Genomic DNA, 21,082 nt, shown 5'->3' with positions numbered 1-21,082 from the left:
TGATTCTCTCCTCCTTGAAAGTCTTCAGTCCTTTTTATAGGTTAATGATAGAATCCCCTCCTGAAATGCAGGCTCTTTATGTGAATTGCCCTTCAGTTACATGTTTGCGTGTGTTGTTGGCATTTTGCCCTTAGTGATAGGCAGACCCCTGGGTTTTGGGCTTTTGTATAGGTCTCTCTGGTTATTTCAGAATGCTTCACTTATTCCTACATGGTGGGTAGCCTGCTGCCATTCTTCAAGATAAATAGATTCTTCTGCTTTGTGAATCCCATGGTTGCATTATATGTTCCTGCCCTTGAACTAGAAAGTTGAGGGATTTCAGCTTTCTATCGCTCTAACAAAACACAGGACATAATTGCATTGATATGGAAAAGGGTTTGCTGCAGTCTGTTGATTTGTTTTGCTCACTGCTTTGGCTCTGCAGTGAGGCACCACATCATCCTGGAAGTACACAGATGAGGGAGCTGTTAGCCTCATGATGTGGCAGAGAAAGGGCTGGTATCACAGTCAGGGTTTCTATTCATGCACAAAACATGACCAAGAAGCAAGGTGGGGAGGAAAGGGTTTACTCAGCTTACACTTCCACATTGCTGTTCATCACCAAAGGAAGTCAGGACTGGAACCCAAGCAGGTCAGGAAGCAGAAGCTGATACAGAGGCCATGGAGGGATGTTACTTACTGATTTGTTTCTCCTGGCTTGCTCAGCCTGCTTTCTTACAACCCAGGTCTACCAGCCCAGGGATGGTACCACACCCATCATGGAAAATGCCCTACAGCTGGATCTCATGGAGACACCACCTCAACTGAGGCTCTTTCTCTGTGACAACTCCAGCTGGTGTCAAGTTGACACAGAACCAGCCAGTACAGCTGGGGTCCTAATACTGTCAAGGGCCTGACTCCATTAGCACAGCTTCACACCAGCTCTGCACCCTAAAGGTCCCATTGCCTCCCAGTAGCACAATGGGCTGGCGACCATGTCATCTCTACAGGGCTTTCAGGGACAGCAGTCTCCACAGGTTGCTCTGACCCTTGGAGGAGCAATCACCTCCATTTGTGCTGTACCTCCTTACTGTCCTATGTGTAATAGATCGACAGTTGAATGAATTGAGTCTTTCCTTAACCTAACCAGACAGAGATGAGTTGCCAGAGAGTAGTACCGAATGCAGTCATTTGGTCATGATAAAAAGGCCCATTATTTGCTTAACAAATGTTGATTTCTTTCCAAAGTATTGTTACAACAATGTAAGCCAATTTGTATTAATTTTAGCTGCTACTAGTTAAAATTAATTGAATACCAACTAAGAGCTGATCATGTTCCTGAAATCCTCTGAGGACTTGTGCATAATGAAAAATACAGTTTAATTAAAAAGCTCTAAGTGGAAAGTCTGCAGTTCAGGAAGAGCAGCTTCTAAAGGCTTCCCACCTTGTTTTATATGCTTGCTGGGGAATGTAGCTTCTCAGGTATTTGACATACTGGTTATCAATACAGGTGAAGCAGTACCTTTGTGTCCTCTACTCTCATGTCCCAAACCCCACACCATTCTTCTGTGTTCACAGGTTGTTTACGATGGATGGACATCTTTTGGATGACTCAAAGAATTTGCAAGACAATTATTTTTATGTTGCTGCAGGACTGGAGACTTTCAAATCCATTCCTTATTGGAAGTCCTCACGTGTCCCCAATGAGATCCAGCAGTGAGTATAACTTGTACTTTTCTTTTACATTAAAAAATCTGTGTCTGTCTGTCTGCCCATCTACCTGCCCACCCAACTGCCTGCCCATTTATCTATCTATCCATCTGTCTACCGTCTCTCCCTATTCATTTATTAGGGGGTGCATGCCAGAGGAGATCAGAGGATAACTTGTGGGAGTTGTTTCTCTCCTTATTCATTGCAGGTCCTGGGGATCTAACTCCGGTTGTCAGGCTCAGTGTCAAGTGCCTTTACCCACTGAGACATCTTCCTGGCCTTTTCATTTTGAGTGTTGTTGACATTTACCTTTTTGGTCTATGTCCTTTCCAAAATATGTTGAGTTCAGTTACTGGTTACTTTTTAGTAGTGAAATTTGGTGTGATGTCTGTCAGTCAGTCAGTCAGTCTGTCTGTCTGTCTGTCTGTCTGCCTACCTACCTACCTACCTACTTACATATCTATCTATCTATCTATCTATCTATCTATCTATCTATCTATCTATCTATCTATCTATCATACTTTTACACATTCTCTATGTGCTTACATATATATACATTTTGAACCTTAAATTTCTAAAATTAGTCATGGAGTGATGGGCTGCACAAATTCTGAGAGTCCAGAGTCTATACTGTGGACACAGACAGGCCAGGCCAGTGCAGTGGCTCCCTGAACATGGAGTTGGAGAGGCGTGATCCACTGGTGTGTGTGTGTGTGTGTGTGTGTGTGTGTGTGTGTGTGTGTGTGAGTGTGTGGTAGCTGTTGGTACAGGCCTCTAGTGCCCATGAAGTAGGGAGGGGGTATAGAAGCATGCAAAATGGTAACTCAGACCAGGGATTTATGTCTGGTGGTGTTTAGGGGACAGGCAAGCTTGGATCTCAGTTCTGACACTACTCAGCTCTGAGGTGTGTGATGAACTTGAATCTTTTAGGTCTTGGTTCCTTGAAGAGCAGACAGCTAGTTCTTGCTTCACTGGGTAATGGTGAGAGCTACACAAACAAGTGATATCTATGTGCATAATTCATGCTTTGGAAAGCATCCAAACCATGAAAATGCACACTCCCTTTAGCATTCTACAGAACCTGCTATCATGCCACTCTCTAGACCAGGGACAACCCTACTCTACTAAACCTTTGGCCATCTGATTTTCAAAGATCTCTTGACCTTTTCTCCCAAGCCAGGAGATGGCTGCTATCATCAGCTAGGTCTTTGGTAGAGAGCAGGCCTCCTTTCTCAGTCAAGGATGTGCCTTTAGTTTATAAAGACAAGGGGTGTCTGAGCTGTGCTTGAATGCATTAACTGTCTATCTTTTGCTTTTCAGGAGGTTTGGGGGCAATGATAAATACACACAAACAAAGAGAAAAGTAAGTTCTGAAAGGAGAATAACCACTGTTAATGATTCTGTTGTTTCTTGGTCTTCTGAAAACCTTGGGTGGCAAATAACTTTGAGGGAACAGGGAAGAGCTAGACCTGCCCCTGTGAGAGAGAGGAGGAGTATGGAGGGTAGGCTCAGATCTTTCAGAAGTTATTTTCATAAGAATTTTAAAACACATTAACCTCCCTTCTATCCCACTACCCACCAGAGGTAGTGGAAAGGAAAGGTTAATAGGGCAAAGGAGGATGTGGATTTATTTAGAAATAGTTCTTTGGGGGTGATTCCAGTCTTCACTGTCAGGATAGCAGCAGTTTAGTTTACATGAATCAGCAGTAGTAGCCCAATCCACTCAGAAACACCATCACGAATCAGCAACAACAGTTCCATTCAGAAGAAGCCACGAGGCTCTGCCAGATCTACAGAAGCATCATGAAGCCACTAGAACACCACCAGAAGTTCTTTGGTGCATTTTTTCTATGAAGCCATGACAAATGATGATCAGCAAAGAAGGCAAGGTGAACCAATGCCACAGCATCATCAACAAAGACCAGCGTTAGCAAACCCCAAGGAAGACCAGCAAAGTGTAGCAAGGCAAACCAATGTCACCAGTGTCCTCCACGGTCTGCTGGGTTATACCTCTACCCTTTCCAAACATCACATGTCCTCTCCTGTGTCTGCCCACTCTAGCAAAACATGACATGTCCTTTTTCTCCCAGAGAAACACTGTGTTTCTGTTCTCAGCAAAGCATTCTCCAAAAACATTTTTTTTTTCATAAGACAGTTTTCAGAAAAACAACTCACAGCACAACCGAGTTACCAAAGGAACCAGAAATTTTGACTTCAGTGAAGTTTTCTTTGGAGCTTGGAACCCAGGGAGGAAGGCAGAGATGGCATTGCAATCTGCTCTGAGAGTTCAGGCACTCAGATCAGCACACTGGGGATTAGGCATGGATTATCATTCCAGTTAGAAATTTGTCTTTTAAAATGCATTTATACTATAAAGCAGAGGCGATTGGGCACTCAGTGAGCATTTCACAAGAACAGTACCGAGCTCTGGACACACATACTGTCAGTGTTAAATGGGGTACATTGCAGTGTGTTGAAATGCTGCTACTAAAAATTAGATCTGCTGGGATCCTGCTTCCTGTACTGATGACACAACTCTGGTTTACTGCAACATCCTTTAAAACCATCAAGCGCATTTAACTTGGTCTCTTGTGTGAGGTGAACATTTATATATTTGGCTGAATTTGCTTCCAAACACTTAAATTAAGACAGGGGGAAAAAGAAAAAAAGAAAAAAAAAAAAGAAAAAGGAGAAGAAATTATTTACAGCACAAAGATTGGTGGGCTATTAAGAACCTTTGTTTTTGTGGCATATTTTATTGTTATTGTCTACAGGTAGTATAGAAATTATAGAAAAATTCAAGTTCCCCTTACTGTGCTGTGGCATGGCTGATGTTTGAGCCTTGTTTTGTGTATACAGTGTGTACTGTGGCAGATTTGGAGTGCTCCTGAGCAGTAAGCTTTTGGTAGGCTTCAAAGTATGTCCTCAAAAGATAGGAGGAGTCCCCTTTGTGTTACCTCTGGTGCACTACCCAAGCTTAGGATGGGTACTAGGACATAAGCCAAATAACCCCCAGCAGTGGATCTGAGAAGGAGGCAGGACTATTTCTTTGCCTCCTTCAGAAGGGAAACGGAGGAAAGTAGTGATGCCCAGCGAGGCTTCTTGGGTTCCTGGGTTTCTTTTTCTTGTCCACTCCAAGGACCAAGGATTCAATGTGGCCTCTATGCCTGATACCTTTTGTTTTTAATCTGCATATTAGGTGGCGTTAAAAGAAAAAGAACCTCTTCAAAGTGACAGTGTCCCACCTAAAAGTCAGGATTCTGTTTATTATGCCAAAGAGAAAAAGCAGATGGATACAGAACCTTTAATTCAAAGTGGTGCAGGTATAAAGTGGGGTGTTTTATCTCCTGCAGGCTACAAAAAGTGCTTTCTCTATATGTGTGCATATGTGGTATGTATGTTGTGTATAGTGTATACATGTGTATTGTGTGCATATGTTTCACATGTGTGATATATGTGTGTGTATAGAGCGAATGGTGTTGTGTGTGTATATATGTTTGTTGTGTGTAGTGTATGTGTGTGTATGGGATAGGTGGTGTATGGATATGAATGGAATATGAAGTGTATGTGTGTGCATATGTATGATGAATGTATAGTGTGTGTATGTAAGGGGTATGTGGTGTACATTTGTGTATTGTGTCTATATGTATGATGTATATAGTATACATGTGTATTGTTTGTGTGTATGGTGCATAGTGTATGTATGTGTATAAGTTTGATGTGTGTGGTCTATGTGTGTGTGTAGTGTGTATATGTATGGGGTACATTATATATATATAGAGTGTGTATATATGTATGGCATATAAGTGTGTGTATTATAGTGTATATATGTATGATGTATGTGGTATATGTATATGCATAGAGTGTATATGTTTGGTATGCACTTCAGACAAAGCTTATTCTGTAATCTCTTAGAACTACTTGATTATTAAGTTTGATAATCTCAGCTTGAGGAGAAGCAGTAGGCTGCTGACAGGATCAGTAACATTTCAAAGCTGAGGGCAATGGGAGTTTAAGTAGGAAGCCTCAAAAATGTCATATATGAAATAAATTTTACATTTACACCCACATGAGGACTATAGATACCCTCACTGTGTCAACTGAGCTTACCTTTTGAGGGAACCTTGAACACAGACGCCATTTAGCTTGTTCCTGTGTACCTTTAGAAGAGGGATCTAGCCCTCACCGTAACATGGAATAATTATGATAGCTTTCGCCATGCCTACTCTCATTCTTATTGCTGTGCTCCCCTCTCTGCTGCACCCTTTTGAGTGCTTAAGTCTAATGAGGCCCTTCCTGAGGTATGTATCCATTTCTAGTCTGACAGATGTGGGGGAGGGTCTTCTTAGTGTTTGATTCTGAGCACAGACAGGGAGCAGGTGAGACATGTGGGAGATGTCCATTTTGCATAGCTCTACTGACAAAAGCAGGTGGGAGAAGACCCTCCCACACTGCTCTGCAGACAGGAAACAGGTAGGAGATGTCCCTCCCACACGGCTCCACAGACAGGAAAACAGGTAGGAGATGTCCCTTCCACACTGCTCCACAGACAGGAAACAGGTAAAAGATGTCCCTCCCACACTGCTCTACAGACAAGAAAAAGGTAGGAGATGGACCTCCCACACTGCTCCACAGACAGGAAACAGGTTGGAGATGTCTCACCCACACTGCTCTACAGACAGGAAACAGGTAGGAGATGTCCCTCCCACACTGCTCTAAAGACAGGAAAAAGGTAGGAGATGGACCTCTCACACTGCTCTCCAGACAGGGAGCAGGTGAAAAATTGGGCAATTTGGGAAGCCTCTGGATACCGAGATGCACAAGTTTCAAGATTTAGGACCTTTGTGGAAGTAGAGACTAGATAGGCACTGCAAAATTTGGGGCCCATTGAGCTGAGACCTCCACAGAAGCAAAGACACAGAGATAGACAAAGAGAGGAGAGAGAGCAGATATATGCATGGGGGGGGGCATTTGCAGTTGGGGACTTACCCCATCTGGGCTTCTGTCTGATGGTATAAGAAGCTCAGGAGCTACTGAATTGAAACTTTGATTTGGGTCAGAAAATATAAATTGGAGATCAGTTTCTCTACTGCTTTGAAAGGATTGTCTGTTACTTCCCTTAGAAGGTGATGTGTATAGAGCACAGACTCCTGCTAAGGAGGCCCAAGAAGCACTGGAAGTCAAGGAGGACCCAGAGGTGAAGGTGGAGGTGCCAGTTGATCAGGTGGGTAGCAAGGGCTGGTGCCATTTTGACTCAGTTGTGTCAGCCCTGACTTCTTCTATTCCTACTTCAGCATCACCCCAAGTTCTCCTTGGCCTCTAAAAGGTTCTGTGTATGGCCAGTTAGCTACTTACCCATCCTTAGAGTCCCCATGTCAGACATTTTTTTTTTTTTTTTTTTTTTGATCTCTTCTTCCTTCTTCAAGTACTTCTGCTGAAAGGGCCATGAACAACTGTCACCTGTTTACTGTCTTTGCCTCTGTCTAAGTTGCATATGCCACAGAGTAGGGGTAGCCGTCTGCTTTGTCTAAGATTGACACCCCAGAGTCCTTCAGCTTCGTCTGTGAGAGAATGGAATGAGAAATTAAAACACTGCTCACCATATGCTTACCCACACAGATGGAGGTGACTCATGACTTGACCAAGAAAGGGCTGCACATTGGGTACCTGGTATAGTGCCCTAGGTCTGGTACCATCTAGTTACTGCCTCCTCTGCAGGAGGAGTGACAAATAGAAAGTCTCAAGATAGTCTCAGGGAAAAGGAGGAAAGCATGGAGAAGGGAAGAGATAGTGACCTTGGGGCTTCTAAGTTGGTGACTAGACAGGGGGAAAACAAGATGAAAGGGGGCCAAGTGAAGGCTGCGGGTGCAGACTGCAGGGAGCTGGCAGGGGCAGGGAGGGATGGGTATGAAAAGGCCATGTGCTGGAAAGTTCTGGTCTCACTTGTTCCATAAGAGCCCCCGATTCATTTCAATAGTTGGGCTCCCCTTATTTTCCTGCGAAAGGTTGTTCTAGTAACCCAAAAGAGTACAACGTTATTGTAATTTTCCATCATGAGGTGGTAAACACCACTTCCAGTTGTTAACCTGGGGGGAGAAAATGTATAATCTGGGAAGGGTGTTTATTAGCATGTGAGCCCCACGTACACCCCTGTGAGACAGACAGGTATAGCTGCTTTTGGAATCAAGGGCACCGCCAGGGGAAACATTGAGTCCTCCTCTTTGGGTAACCCGGCACTTGAACTTTGCCTTTCCTATAGCACAGTTTTAGCATATTCTAGCCATTTGCTGGCTTCCCACTGACTGGGCATTGGTCCTTTCTCCGTGTGGGTCTGGCTGCAATTTCCAAGTCACAGTGAGGTTATTTACTCTTGTCTTTGACATGGCAAAGAGATGAGCAGATTTGTTTTCTTCTCTCTTTTTATTCAACAAAATCATATGTTTTTTTTATTTACAAATATACAATCACTTGAACTATTCACGCATCTTCACCAGCAGCTGGGACTTCTCTCCCTTGTGTTCCGGGTGTAAATCACTTGGGCTCTGTGCTTTGAAACCAGCTTTATAAGTGCTTTACTAGGCAGCTTCTGAAGGGCTGTCCAGGCCAGGGAACCCCACATCTATAGTCTCTCAGAGACAGCAGCTGGGGTGGTAAGGTTAGAGCTGGGGCTCTACACAGGGAGAAATGGCTGAGCTTGTCCTCAGCTTTGCCTTTGGACTTCATTTTGGCCTTGCTCCTCGACTGATTTATTGGTCATTGTCTGTCTTCTTGTCATCCTTGGGTGTTAAAATCAAGCTCAGAGATCAGTGTCAGCCACTGCAATTCCACTAGGATGTTGGACAAGAAGCCATTTTCCTTAAAAACTCTAACCATTTAAATATTTTTGTGCCCTTTAGAGTCTCATTGTGATAAGAAAATTGTTGCTATCTCTATAATCACTTTTATGTGATGTTGGTCCTTGTTACTGATGCATTACTTTGTGTGTTCTGCATTATAAACCAACATTCCCAGCATAAATTTTGCTATTTCTGTCCTTTTTCTTTCTTTTTGATACAGGGTGTCACTTAGTCCGGGCTGCTCTGGAATTGGTTATGTAGACCAGATATATGACTGTGAACTCAGAGATCCCTCTGCTTCTGCCTCCCAAGTGCTGGGATTAAAGGTGTCTACAGCCATGCCTGGCCAACCTCACTGTTGTGTACAGTGGATATGTGCACTTCAGTTACCTGTGCATTTGGCATTCATTGTGTTTGACACCGTGCAGTCAGGCAGAGGGACACTCAGGCCATATAGACAGACTAGTCCCCCTGCCCCCAGCCTTCCTGGGTTCTGATCTTTGAGAAGACTTGAGATTTAGATGGCTAAAGGGCATGGGCTCCTCTGGAAGCAGTATATACCTGAACTATTTTTTTTTTGATAATAAAAATACCTTGAATTATTGCTTTCTCTTTGTCCAGAGTCTAGAAACATCCCCTAGAACCCAGTACCTTTCTGTCATTTTTGGAGAACCTTTCATCCACACAGAGGCCAAAGAGGAGGGCAACTGATTGGTTGCAGGCAGGAGGGTTGGAAACATAACTTTAGAAGATGATTGTCAGTCTTCTGTGTTCAAGTTCATGGTGCATTTAAAACATTTTTAGACGAGGTCTCACTATGTAGTTCTGGCTGGCCTACTACTCACAGAGATCTACCTGCCTGTGCTGGGATTGAAGGCATATGTGACCAAACCTGGCCCCTTCCAAATTTTACTTTATTTATTTAGTTTGTGTACATATATGGGGGTCTAATGTGCCACAGTGTGTGCAGAGGACAAACTGTAGGAGTCTGTTTGTTTTCTCTGTGGGTCCTGGGGATCGAACTTAGGTCATCATGCTTGGTTTGCAAGCACCTTCGCCCACTGAACCATTTTACTGGCTTTTCATTGTATTTTGACTGAGATTTCTACAATGTTCCTATCTCTTGCCTTTAAAAAAATACCTTTTTAGGTGTGTCCTTGTATATATAAAAACATTCATGACTAGATCCACATGGTTTTGATCATGCAGACCTCTTTTTATGTCTTTCAACTTCTGTTATTTGGCTTCTACCAACAGACATATTTACAGTTGATTTCTGAAGAGCCCTACTTTACTAGCATACTTTAAAGGGTTTACATTATAGCATCCTGGCTGTCAACTCAGAAGCTCATTTTTTAGTTTTATTTGTTCTAATTTTAGGCGTGTGTGCTCATAGTGGCCAAGAATGCTGGAACTCTCTGGAGCTGTAGTTACAGGCAGTTGTGGGCCACCTAACTAGGGCACTGGGATCCAAATCGGGTCCTCTGCAAGAATAGTATAGCCCTACCATCTGGGGCTCATGATGGCACCGGTCTTTTTAATTCCTGCTGCCTTATCCTCTCTCCCCTCTTCTTTCCTCCCCTCCCCCTTCCAGGCTATGCACTCTCATATCTTCCTGCTCTTTTACTATAGTGCTCAGAGCAGTGAGCAGTAACCATGTCATAGCCTGGATGTTCTCCTTGTTTGAAATCACCAAATAACTTAGTTTACTTTTGAATTCAGCCACTCAATTTGTTTTTCAAGCATCCAGCTCATGTTCATAATTTGTAACTCATAGTCAAACTAGTCAGATTCTGTTGCAGTAAGTAATAGGAAAGGCCTGTTGTCCTATTGCCCATAGGGTCTTTGTTACAGTTTGAAACCTCATTAGCAAGGCTTTCATTGTTTGAGTTCTCTTGGAAGTCTGTTTTTCCACGCTCTTACCGGAATGTTCTACTAGGCTCTGCTTACAGCATTCTGTGGCTTTTTTAGCCTGTAGCTTCTTCAGTTTTTCTTTATTCCCCTCACAAATCAGTTGCAGAAAACTATGACCCACATGGTCAGGTTTACCACAGCAATAGTCTAAGTTCCTTGGTACAGTTGTCTGCATTAGTTACTTTTCTCAATGCTGTGTTGCAGTGAGAAGCAACAAGAACCAATTTAATCAAACAGTCTTGGTTGGGAAGTAACTGTGGATCATGAGGAGGTGGTCATGTTTTATCTGCACCTAGGAGATGAGTGCTTTGATGCTCATGTATAATCACCAATGTTGAGATGTTGCTTCACTTAAAGATGTTGACTAAAGCAACTTGGGGAGGAAAGGGTTTACTTGGCTATCTACACTTTCATATTGTAGTCCATCACTGAGGAAGGCAGGGCAGGAGCTCAGATAAGGTTGGAAACTGACAAGAGCTGATGTAAAGATGATGGAGGAGTGCTGCTTTCTGGCTTGCTTCTTATGTTGCTCAGCCTGCTTTATTACAGAACCCAGGACCACCAGCCAAGGGATGGCACCACCCATGATCAGCTGGGCCCTCTCCCATCAGTCAGTAATTAAAAAAATGCCCTACATCTGGACCTTATGGAGGCATTTTCTCAGTTGAGGTTCCTTTCGGATAACTCTAGCGTGTGTCAAGTTGATATAAAATTAGTCAGCACAGCTCTGATGAGTAATGACATTTTTTATGAATACAATTATATTTGTTTAAATGTGTTTAAGGATAGACAGGTTTCTACAACTGCAGGCTCTGGTTATCACAGGACATGGCTCTTTCCTTCCCTCCGTGAGGAAATGGTTTTAAATTCAATCTGCACATAGTTCTATTTCAAAAGACCGGAACCTGTGCCATTCCTGGGTGATAAGTCATCCAGGTGAGACTTGGAAAGGGTGAACTGATGGAAACCAGGAGGGACTGAACCTGCTATCTAATCTGCATACCTGGGCCTAGGCCATTTGTAATGAACAGAGGCTTAGTACCTCCTTGTCCTGGAGGGTGGGAAGTCCAGTGTGGAGGCATTAGTGAGCAACTCCCTGCTGTGTCATCACATGGTGAGACTGTGAAACTGCTTTCACACAACAGCAGCTTGTGCTGGGACACTCAGTGCCTCCCACTACCGTTATGAGGGTGACTGTCCATCAGGAATGTGGAGAGGGACGATCACTCAAGCCACGGCACCGATAGTCACTGGCATTCAAAGAGTCACAGTAAAAGTCTTTGCTTCCACACCAACACAGCACATCCTGACTGCCCCTCCTGGGCTTATCAAGTTTCCCTCCCTAGAGTCAAGAACAAGTGGCTGGCTAAGTTGAGATGATGGTCTCATCAGGAGAAGGTCAGCGCGGGTTCCTGTTCTCTGCTGGTTGCAGAATTAGAAGACTAATATGGAGTAATGGAGCCTTAGAGCTTTGGGGTCTCTAGGTATGGAGAATGGCTCAGAGGAAGCCAAGGAAGGTCCTGTGGGTATTTGCTTTCATGAGTAGATTAAAAACACAATTAGGCTCTGCATCCAGGCACACTGTAAAGGATGGAGAAAGCTCACAGAGCAGATTAAGTATGGAGCACATAACCGTTGCCAAGCACCTGAGATACATGAATGCAGGGGCCTCGGTGAGATGCAAGGTTCTAGAGGCAGCAGGTTCCCCTCCTGCCTTCCTCTACACACTGACTTTGGTCTCAGGCTTGCTAGCTCAGGGTGCTGCCCCAGTTCTTTGTCATGTATGAAGCAAGGCTGCTGTTGAGGAGGTCAGAGGCTACCTCGTTTCAGTAGAGACACATTTCCCGAGGGGCCCTTGAAAGACCTTTCTAGTCTTTATCTAGTCTGTATCTAGACATCCCCCACCCTCCCCCAGCCAGGTAGAGGTCTCTGAGCCCTGATGGTCAGGCAGGTTCACTTCTGGGGTCTGACTTCCCTGAAGTTTATGAGTGATCCTTGAAAAATAGTTGCAACTTAGTTTGTAAACAAAAACAGGGTAAAGGTTGACTCTGAGGTTGACAGTGTCAGGTTAGGTCATTTGTGTTCAACTGCACCCACGTGCCCTTCTCAACAGTGGGTAAGATGTCTGTCCTGCAGGTTCTCCAGGGTCTAAACAGGGTCATTTTCTCCTAAGAGCCCCGCAGAAGCAAGAAGTTTTAGGTTAATAAGGTGTTTTGTCCCCCATCCCCACATCCAACCTTTCCTGCCTTTGGAATCCCACCTGTCTAGAATGTCAAAGCCCTCCTGTTAGAGAGCATGGACCCTGCTTTGACCTCTTGCTAGGGGCAACAACCACCTATCTAGCGGGTGCAGAGCTGGCTTTTCCAGGGAATGGCTTCTCCTATCTTCTTCCCCTTTCCCCATCATGTTATCTGCTGGTGCTACTCCTGAGCCCACGTCCACACTCAGGATGCTCAGCAGCTCTAGATGGCGACCTTTCCCTCCATCTGGTACCTCCAGCCACTCTATTCCCTCAGAATCCTCTTCCAGCAAAGCTCTTTAGGTCTTTCAGAAGCACCATTCCGAGCCAGCACCCCACTTTCCTTCTGCTTCTGTTCACGTCTTCCTAGAGGTTCAGTGCAGGGTCTGTGTTAGGGCCTCTTTTCTCACCTTGTAGGCTCCCAAGACTCATCTTCTAACCGTTCCATAACCATGTTCTGCTATTGCCTGGAGCCTACCCAGCCTCTTCCTGAGCCCATCACTCCCTTAGCAGCATCTCATGGCTAGATCTTTGCATTCTTCCTGCTCTCTGCTCTGACCTTCCTGCAGTCCCAGGGTGCTGTGTGTCACCTGCGGCACGTTTTACAGTGCCGTCCCGCTGCAGGCATGAGCTTCCAGTTCCCTGTTTGCTTATTTGTGTCCTGCATCCTTCACATTTTAAATTAAATGTGACCAGAGGCAGGCTTTCACTGGCTTCCTAGCCGTGTTAAACACGGTTTTGCTCCCTCTCAGCCCCGTGTATCTCCCTCACACCCCTGACAGATGTAGCTCTGTATTCAAGCACTGACGGTCTAGTGAGTGTTCATTTCTCCATAGGACTTCCGATTCTTGAGGATGTGTTGGTTTGCACTCAAGATCTCTGGCGTCTCTAACAGAGTGGGGATTCAAAAGCAGTGGGCGTCCCTTTTCTGTTTATTGGATGAATGCGTGACACAGCCTTGGCTGTCACATCAGATACCTTCTGAAGAGTTTTGAAAAATCTGTCTTTATGTGGTTTACGCAGTCCTTGCACGTAGGATTAGGGCTACTTGTCTATGGGACTGCAGGAATATAACATCTATGGCACCCTGGTCTGACTAGTGTGAGCTAATGAGATTGGGGCATTGGCCACCAGCCCACATGTCCGTATAGCCATGCCCCTCTACTCTAACGTGGCTAGGATGGCTGGCAGCAGAGTACTCAGGGCTCTTTGCTCAGGGAAGCTCTTTGCCTAGTGTCAGTTCTTTACCGTTTTAGCTCAGGTGTGCCGCGTGTCCTGCCTTTCCCCACCAGTGGGGGCAGCTCCAGCTTCTTGTGTTGACTTCAGTGTCCTTTGGGATCAGGAGAGTAGAGCAGATCTTCCCCCACTGAGTGTCCTGAGTGATGTGGTGAAGGGGCAGGGTTCTGGCTGGCCCCGTGAGGACATGTGGTGCACACATGTGGCTTGCTGCTGTCAAGTCAGCCTGTCTCGGCAGATGTGCCGCTGAAATGCAAGTGGCTCTGAGCTGCTCAAATGAGAATGGGGAGGGGGAGGGGCAGGGAGTGCTGAGCCCTGATATAGTTGGCTCACTTCCTCTTTCTCACACATCCCCAAGACATGGGAAGGATAAGAAGCTGAGGGAGGGTGCATTGCTCTGAAGGGCTGAGAGCAACCAGGCTGCAAAGGGTACCTGCCGAACGGGGAACAGCTCTTTGCCTGGGGTCCTGTAGGTACACCGAGAATTAAGAAGGAACTACTGTTTGCTAACCAGAGGCACCTGGCATGGCCATAGCATTTTAAGTGAATAAATCAACCCGTTACAAATATTTGTTGGGTGTCAGCTGTCATCTTTCACGTTGTTTATAGAGCTTGCCTTCTGTACCCCAGACTTGTTGACTCAGGAGCTGATGGGGGAGTCTCCTGCCCCTGCTTGCTGTCTCACAGTAGGAGTATTTGGGGTATACATGTGCACATCGGTATCCAGATTTGACATGGGTTATGGGGATCCAGACTCAGGTATTCAGACTTATGCAGCAGGTGTTGATTTACCCACTGAGCCATCTCTCTGGATTCTTATTTATTTATTTATTTATTTATTTACTTACTTATTTACTTATTTATTTATTTATTTATATTTATTTATTTATTTATTAGACAGAGACTTCTGTGTTGTCCAGGCTGGCCTTGAACTTTTCCTATAGCCCTGACTATCCATCCTCAAATGCATGATTTTCCTGCCTCACCCTCTTAAGTTCTGGGATTACAGGTATGGGGGTAACATGCCTATCTCCTGGCATTCCTGTTTACATGGAAAAAAGTTTACAGAGCCTCTCTCTAAAGATTTTTCCATTTCCTTGGGGGAACTACTTATGGAGTAAGTAATCCTGTGACTGGAAAAACCTGCACTTCCCAATTCCAGTTCTGTCTGCAGAACTGGTCTGGAATGGCACAGCGGGTTCCCACGCGCTCTGCTTCTTCAGAGGAGTTCCACACTGACCATGCCTCAGCTTGATCATGCATTTTCTCCCCAGGCACCAGCTGAAATTGTTAAAGAAATCGACGAGGTCAGCGATAGCAGCGCTGCTCTGGAAAGCAGCATGGTGAGTAAACTTCCTTTTACTTTTGAGAGTAGCGTTCCAAACCACTTTCTTGCGATAGGTGGGCAGAGCTCATGGCTGATGGTCAAGGATCCGGGAACACAGGCTGGTCCCAGATCACAAATGCATATCAGAGTGGATTTCAGCACACTGTATTTCAGGAAGGCACAGAGGTAATTCTAATATCCTCTGTGCCTGTCTTCGCTAGTCCCATCGCAATGGTGTTAGCTTTTCTCCAATGGGTTTTAGGGTATCGGCAGGTCAGGGTACTGAAGTTCAGCAGCCTCTGTGAGGGCAACTTCCTGTAACGAGACAGCCATCCACACTTACCAGCGGGTGCTGTGTCCACAGCCCCTGACTGGGAGGTCAGGCTGTGTGTGGCTACCTGCAGAGGGCAGCTCAGCCTTGTCCAGGACACAGCTTTCTGCTTGTTCTTCCTGTCCAGGTGTCTTGGAAACATCGTCTGGGGAGGCAGGTGTTCCGGGGTCTCTTGAGTCCAGGTGGTGATGAGTCTACATAATATGGGCGCACTGGGAAAGCAAAATATACTTTCCATGTGCAATCCTGATGATGTCACCAAGGAATGAATGTCTTGGTGTGTTTTCAACGTTCTATCTCTAGGTGTTTTTCAAAGTAGTTTATGTCTTAGACATTTGGCCAGGCAGACATGGTGTCTTCCTCAGCTGCAAACAAGCATGGGCTTCAAGAATGATGGAAAAAACATGAAGACCAGTTATTCCACTTCTGGGCATATACCCAAGAGAAGTTCCAACATACAACAAAGACACATGCAGCACAATATTCATAGCAGCTCTATTTATAATAGCCAGAATCTGGAAAGAGCCCAAATATCGTTTAGTAGATGAATGGATACAAAAATTGTGGTACATTTACACAATGGAGTACTACTCAGCTACTAGAAACAATGAGTTTATGAAATTCCTAAGAAAATGGATGCATCTAGAGAATATCATCCTGAGTGAGATAACCCAGTCACAAAAGAACAGACATAATATACAGTCACTGATAGTGAGATACTAACCCCAGAAAGCTCTGAACACCCCAGAAACAACTCACAAGAAAAAAGAGAAAACAAAAAACCATTATGCTTAATCTTTACACACCAAGAAAATTTTGACTATTTCCAGGTTACATCTTGTTTTACATGTACTTTATGTTCATTGTAACTAGTAAGATCTTAATGCACACTATCAAACCTTTAAAAAAAAAGTACTGACAAAAATGTATTCATATACTTTTATGCAAAAAATGCTTAAAATTTGTACATTTATCTTTGTTTTTAAAATAAAGTTGTTCAATTAAAAAAAAAAAAGAATGATGGAAAAATTCCAGAGACACCCTAGAGTTCCTCCCCTGACTCCCAGTTTGGCAAGTGGCCATTGAAGGAAGGTGAAGGAGCCACAGGACATTTGTTAGGTTTTTATAGACACACTAGAGGATCTTGGGAATCTTAAGGGGTCATAAAAAATGGCACCCTCACAGAGTCGTTCTTCCTCTGCACACATCCCCAAAGGGCTTGGGTTTGGGGGGTGGGTTTTAGTGAGAGGGGTTACTGGGTGTGTCTAGTGGAATGAAGAACAGGGTTAATTTTTAATTTCTCAGGTGTTACAGAGTGAGGCTGTTCTGGGAACAGGCATAATAATAAAGAAGGCTGCCCTAGAGGATCAAAGGTTAAAGGTGAAAGGGACTATTTGTTCCCACAGGGATCATAAAAAGAGAGGAGAATGCTCTTGGGTTTATGGCAGGGAGGCACATACATTTCAAAGCTCTCTCTTCACAGGGTATTTACACCAAGTCCACCCTGTCACCCTGATTTACTAGCCCCTAGGAGGGGTTTCATGCATTGGTGACAGATTTAATTTTTTCGGAGGATTCAAAATATCTCCCTTAACAAGAACAATGTTGCAGGAATAGCTACAGGTACTATTAGTACCCCATCTTTAGAGAAGGGGCCAAAGCCTAAGCTTTGGTGAATGGTAGCAGGGAGCAGGCACTCTTTCTTTAGTTGTCAAACACTAGGAAAGTTATGTTGACAGGTCAGGTCAGGGGGGCCGGGGAAGGCTGGGACACCCTGAGTACTTCTGAGTGCCCCCGGGGCACACACTAGTGCTGGCCCAGGTCTTTAAAGCAGGAGTCAAAAACAGATGAAAAAGAGGGAAAACTCGATGGAAAACAACTTGTTAACACTTCAGTCTGAATTCAATGGATGGGACTCTGGATTTCAACCTTGATTTCAACCACACCAAAGTCTGAGTTATTCCCTGCAGTGAGCCCAACCAGTTACTGGTCTTTCCTCTCAATAGATATTTACTGTCAGTTTTCCTGGTCCATTTCCCACAGACAGGGGAGAACCAACTGCCTGGTGCCCTGTTGAGAGTTGGTTATTCCAAGTCTGTGCCTTTTTCCTTGCTTTCTAGCATGCTCTGCACGAGCGTTTCTCTCTGCTGTGTTCTTTCTCTCTCTGTTGGTGTGAAACACCCATGGATTTGAAATTGTTCGACCCTAAAATCTTCCAAGCCAGGACTTGGAAAGTTCTGAGTGATCCAGCATTTGTGTGTATTATCATAGCAAGCAGTGGCCCCGAGAGAGAAGCCACTGACCAGCAGGCCACTGTGGTTTTGTCTTACATTTTCGGTTGTGAGTCTAGCCTTTAATGGCTGAGCCATCTCTCCAGCCCTGTATGCCCACTCTTATTGAGACATTTGTACATTCACTGGTAAGTCTACTTTTAGGGCATTTGGGATTGACTGTATTCAGTTTCTTAGACATGTTAGTGCTGGCTGACCACTGTTAAGATGGACTGTGACATCCCTAAGCAGCTGAAATGGTTTCATCATTTCACACATCTTCCAGACTTGTTTAAAAGCTTTGAGTGACTTGTGGCTCAAAATTTGAGTCATTCAAATTAAAATATAGAATCCAAAAAATAAAATAGCTAGTCGCCTCGCGATGTAAGAGACACTGTTAGTGTGAACAGTATCTTAAAATATATTTCTGATATTTGATCACAGATTTTCTATTTTTTGATGGTAAAACCATATAAACTTTGCTGTTTCGATAGTTTTTAAGCATGGAATCCAGCGGCATTGCTTACATTCATGCTCTACACACAATCTATTCCTAAGACAGTTTCAACCACCACACAGTCCGTCCTGGAAGCAGACTCCCTCTCCTCTGACTCCTCCAGTTCCGAGGATCAGCACTAAGCCTTTGACAGCCTCAGCCTGAAGGAGCTTTTCAGATGAATTTGTTAGGATTGAGACCCTCCTTAGGCCCAGGAGTTGTGGATAAGTGTGTTCATTTTGTTATTATATGTGCAAAATAAAAATTAAAAAAAATAGAGCTATGCTTCCGTGTGAGAGTTTTTCCTCCTGAGGACCCTGGAATAGCTGTAGTGTGCAGTCACAACTGTCCTGACAGCAGCCATACTCAGTACTGTCCCTGTCATCAAAGTGGAAAGTTACTAACGTTAACTAGTGGGAAAAGCCCCTCTGGGAAGTAAGAATGAAGTGTGTACTTTGTCCTTTCGCACGCTTGTTCTCATTGAAGGTGACTTTAATCACACTGGGTGAGTACTTTCATGCTCAGGTGGACTGGAATACTCTCCAGTTTTAAAAATTACATTTATTTATCTTTCTATTTTCATGTTTGTTATGTGAGTACTATGGTGCACATGTGGAGGTCCTGGGACAGCTTGCATGAGTCAGTTCTCTCCTCCTACTGTGTAGACCTTGGGAATAGAACTCAGACCATCAGGTTGGTGGGAGGCACCTTTAACAGATGCACCATCTCACTTAGCGCTGTTCTCCAGCTCCCAATGGTCCGATCTGTGTGGTACCACTGGTTGTAAATGATTTATAGAGAAGCAACGCTTTACAAATCTATATGAGCTGATTGTCTTGTAAAACCAGATATAAAGATTTGGGAAACATGAATTTCCTTTTCAAATATATAGAAGAAAAGTCTAATTGGCAGCGTATGTCCAGACAACATGATTCGGACTCTGTGTAGAGAGTCTGCATTTCCCACCCATCTCCAGTGGGGTCTGCAGGCCAGCTCTGTAGGGTCCTATAGAGAAGCCTTCAACTTGGAAATGCCAAATTTTACAGGACTCCAAGGGTTTCCTGACACAGGGTTGCCCATCTTTTAATTTTTTTCTTAAGTTTTACCTACCCTGGAGATCCTATATAAAACCTTCAGGGCTGGAAGGGTTAACTTAAAAGTGCCTGCTCTGAAGGCACAAGGAATTGAGTTTAGATCCCCAGCACCCACATAGAGATGATAGTGTGCACACATCCTCAGTGAATGTAGTACATGTGTGGGGTGAGGTGTAGAGCTAGGCAGAGTCCTGAAGCTGCCTGATGAGCCACCCTAGTGAAATAGGTGAGCCCCAGGTTTGGTGAGATCCTGTCTTAGAAAATAAGGCTTAGAGAAATTCAGGAAGGTACCTTACGTTGACCTAGTGACATCTGATAGTTACATTCGTGAGTATAAATGCATGTATATCTGCATATGCCCACACAAACATGCACACATTACAACACACACACACACACACACACACACACACACACACACACACACACACACACTCACACACACACTCACCTCTGAGAGGGGTCACTGGAGGAACTGACTTTAAATTTTAGGTGATGAGATTTCCTCTCCCCAAGAACAGACGTCATTACTTCTTGCTCATGTTGTGTGGTACAAGCTGCTGTCCTGTCTTCTGTCAGTCCAGTTTTGACATTCCCCCATAGCTCCCTGCAGGTGCTGCCTTCTTTTTCAGTTCTCTGGGTCCCCCATGAAGGTTGCTCTCTGACAGTCCAGCCTTCATAGACTCCATTGCTGCCCACAGAGTCTGCCTTCTTTTCTCAGCTCTATGGATTCCCTGGGCCTCTTCTCCATAGCTCCCCAGCCATTAATTCTTGTCCCGCCATTGAATCAGTCTAGCCCTTACTAGAGTTATATGTGTACCTGAGCCTGGGTTCCATTCACGTCCTTGTCATCTTTAGCACTCCTCCCATTCCCAGGTCCACAGAACTAACTGACCTTGAATCTGATGGAGAACTTGGCAGACACCAACCAAATTTTGAACAGCCAGGGAAGCAGCACGGGGCCCGTTAAAGGCACAGAGTACTAGAGTTGGGTGTTAGTCTCTCAATTCTCTATCACCTGTAAGAAATGAGCATTTCCCAAAGACTTACTGGCTTTCTAAATGGAAAACCAGGCTTTTGTCTTTGAAGAAAAAATTAATGAGGTTAAAAGTCAACCAAAGCAGAGAGAAAAATACTTGCCATGCAAACCAATGTTTCTTAATTTGAAAGAGCTCCTAATGTCACGAATACAGTGACAGCCCAATAATAGAAGGCAGATGGAAAAAAGTAGGAAACTCACTGAAGTGACAGCCCCTCAAGTTCCTATCTCCATGTCTCAGTCCTATTTAAGGAAGAGTGAATAAGCAATGTGGTGTTTGCCACTTAACTCAGATCAATGATGCCCAGCGCTTAATAAATTTAGTTAATGATTTCTTATAGAGTATCCTTGCAGATAGCTGACAATATTTATGTAAATATCAATACAGAAAAGCTGTAGTACTTCTTAGGCTGGCTTATGAATCAGTGCAGTCTTTTAAAGATGATATTTTACAGGTTAAATTATGGGTATGTGCATATCTGTGTATGGGTTTGTACACATGAGTACAGTGTTCATGAAGAACAGAAGAGGGCATCAGAACCTCTGGAGCTGGAGCTACACACAGTTGTGAGCATCCCAACATGGGTACCAAATTCAGGTCCTTTACAGGA

At 44.3% G+C, this 21,082-nt stretch overlaps 1 protein-coding gene across 1 annotated transcript in view; it reads left to right on the top strand.

Annotated features, from left to right (window-relative positions):
• The window catches only part of DCDC2C (doublecortin domain containing 2C), a gene marked incomplete at both ends in the record, with an annotated part of 36,317 nt that extends 20,543 nt beyond the window's left edge, over positions 1-15,774 (top strand). Inside the window, 6 exons of the mRNA XM_080916107.1 lie at positions 1,558-1,695; positions 3,010-3,052; positions 4,889-5,012; positions 6,813-6,913; positions 15,189-15,257; positions 15,700-15,774. Coding sequence (XP_080772233.1) covers positions 1,558-1,695; positions 3,010-3,052; positions 4,889-5,012; positions 6,813-6,913; positions 15,189-15,257; positions 15,700-15,774 — 550 coding nt within the window. The remainder of the gene's footprint in view (positions 1-1,557; positions 1,696-3,009; positions 3,053-4,888; positions 5,013-6,812; positions 6,914-15,188; positions 15,258-15,699) is intronic.
• Between the last annotated feature and the right edge of the window lie 5,308 nt (positions 15,775-21,082).

Source organism: Micromys minutus, assembly GCF_963924665.1.
Source record: "Micromys minutus genome assembly, chromosome: 1".
Classification (NCBI taxonomy): Eukaryota; Metazoa; Chordata; class Mammalia; order Rodentia; family Muridae; genus Micromys; species Micromys minutus.
The sequence above is the reverse complement of the archived record's forward strand: the minus strand, read 5'-3'. Positions and strand labels throughout refer to the sequence as shown.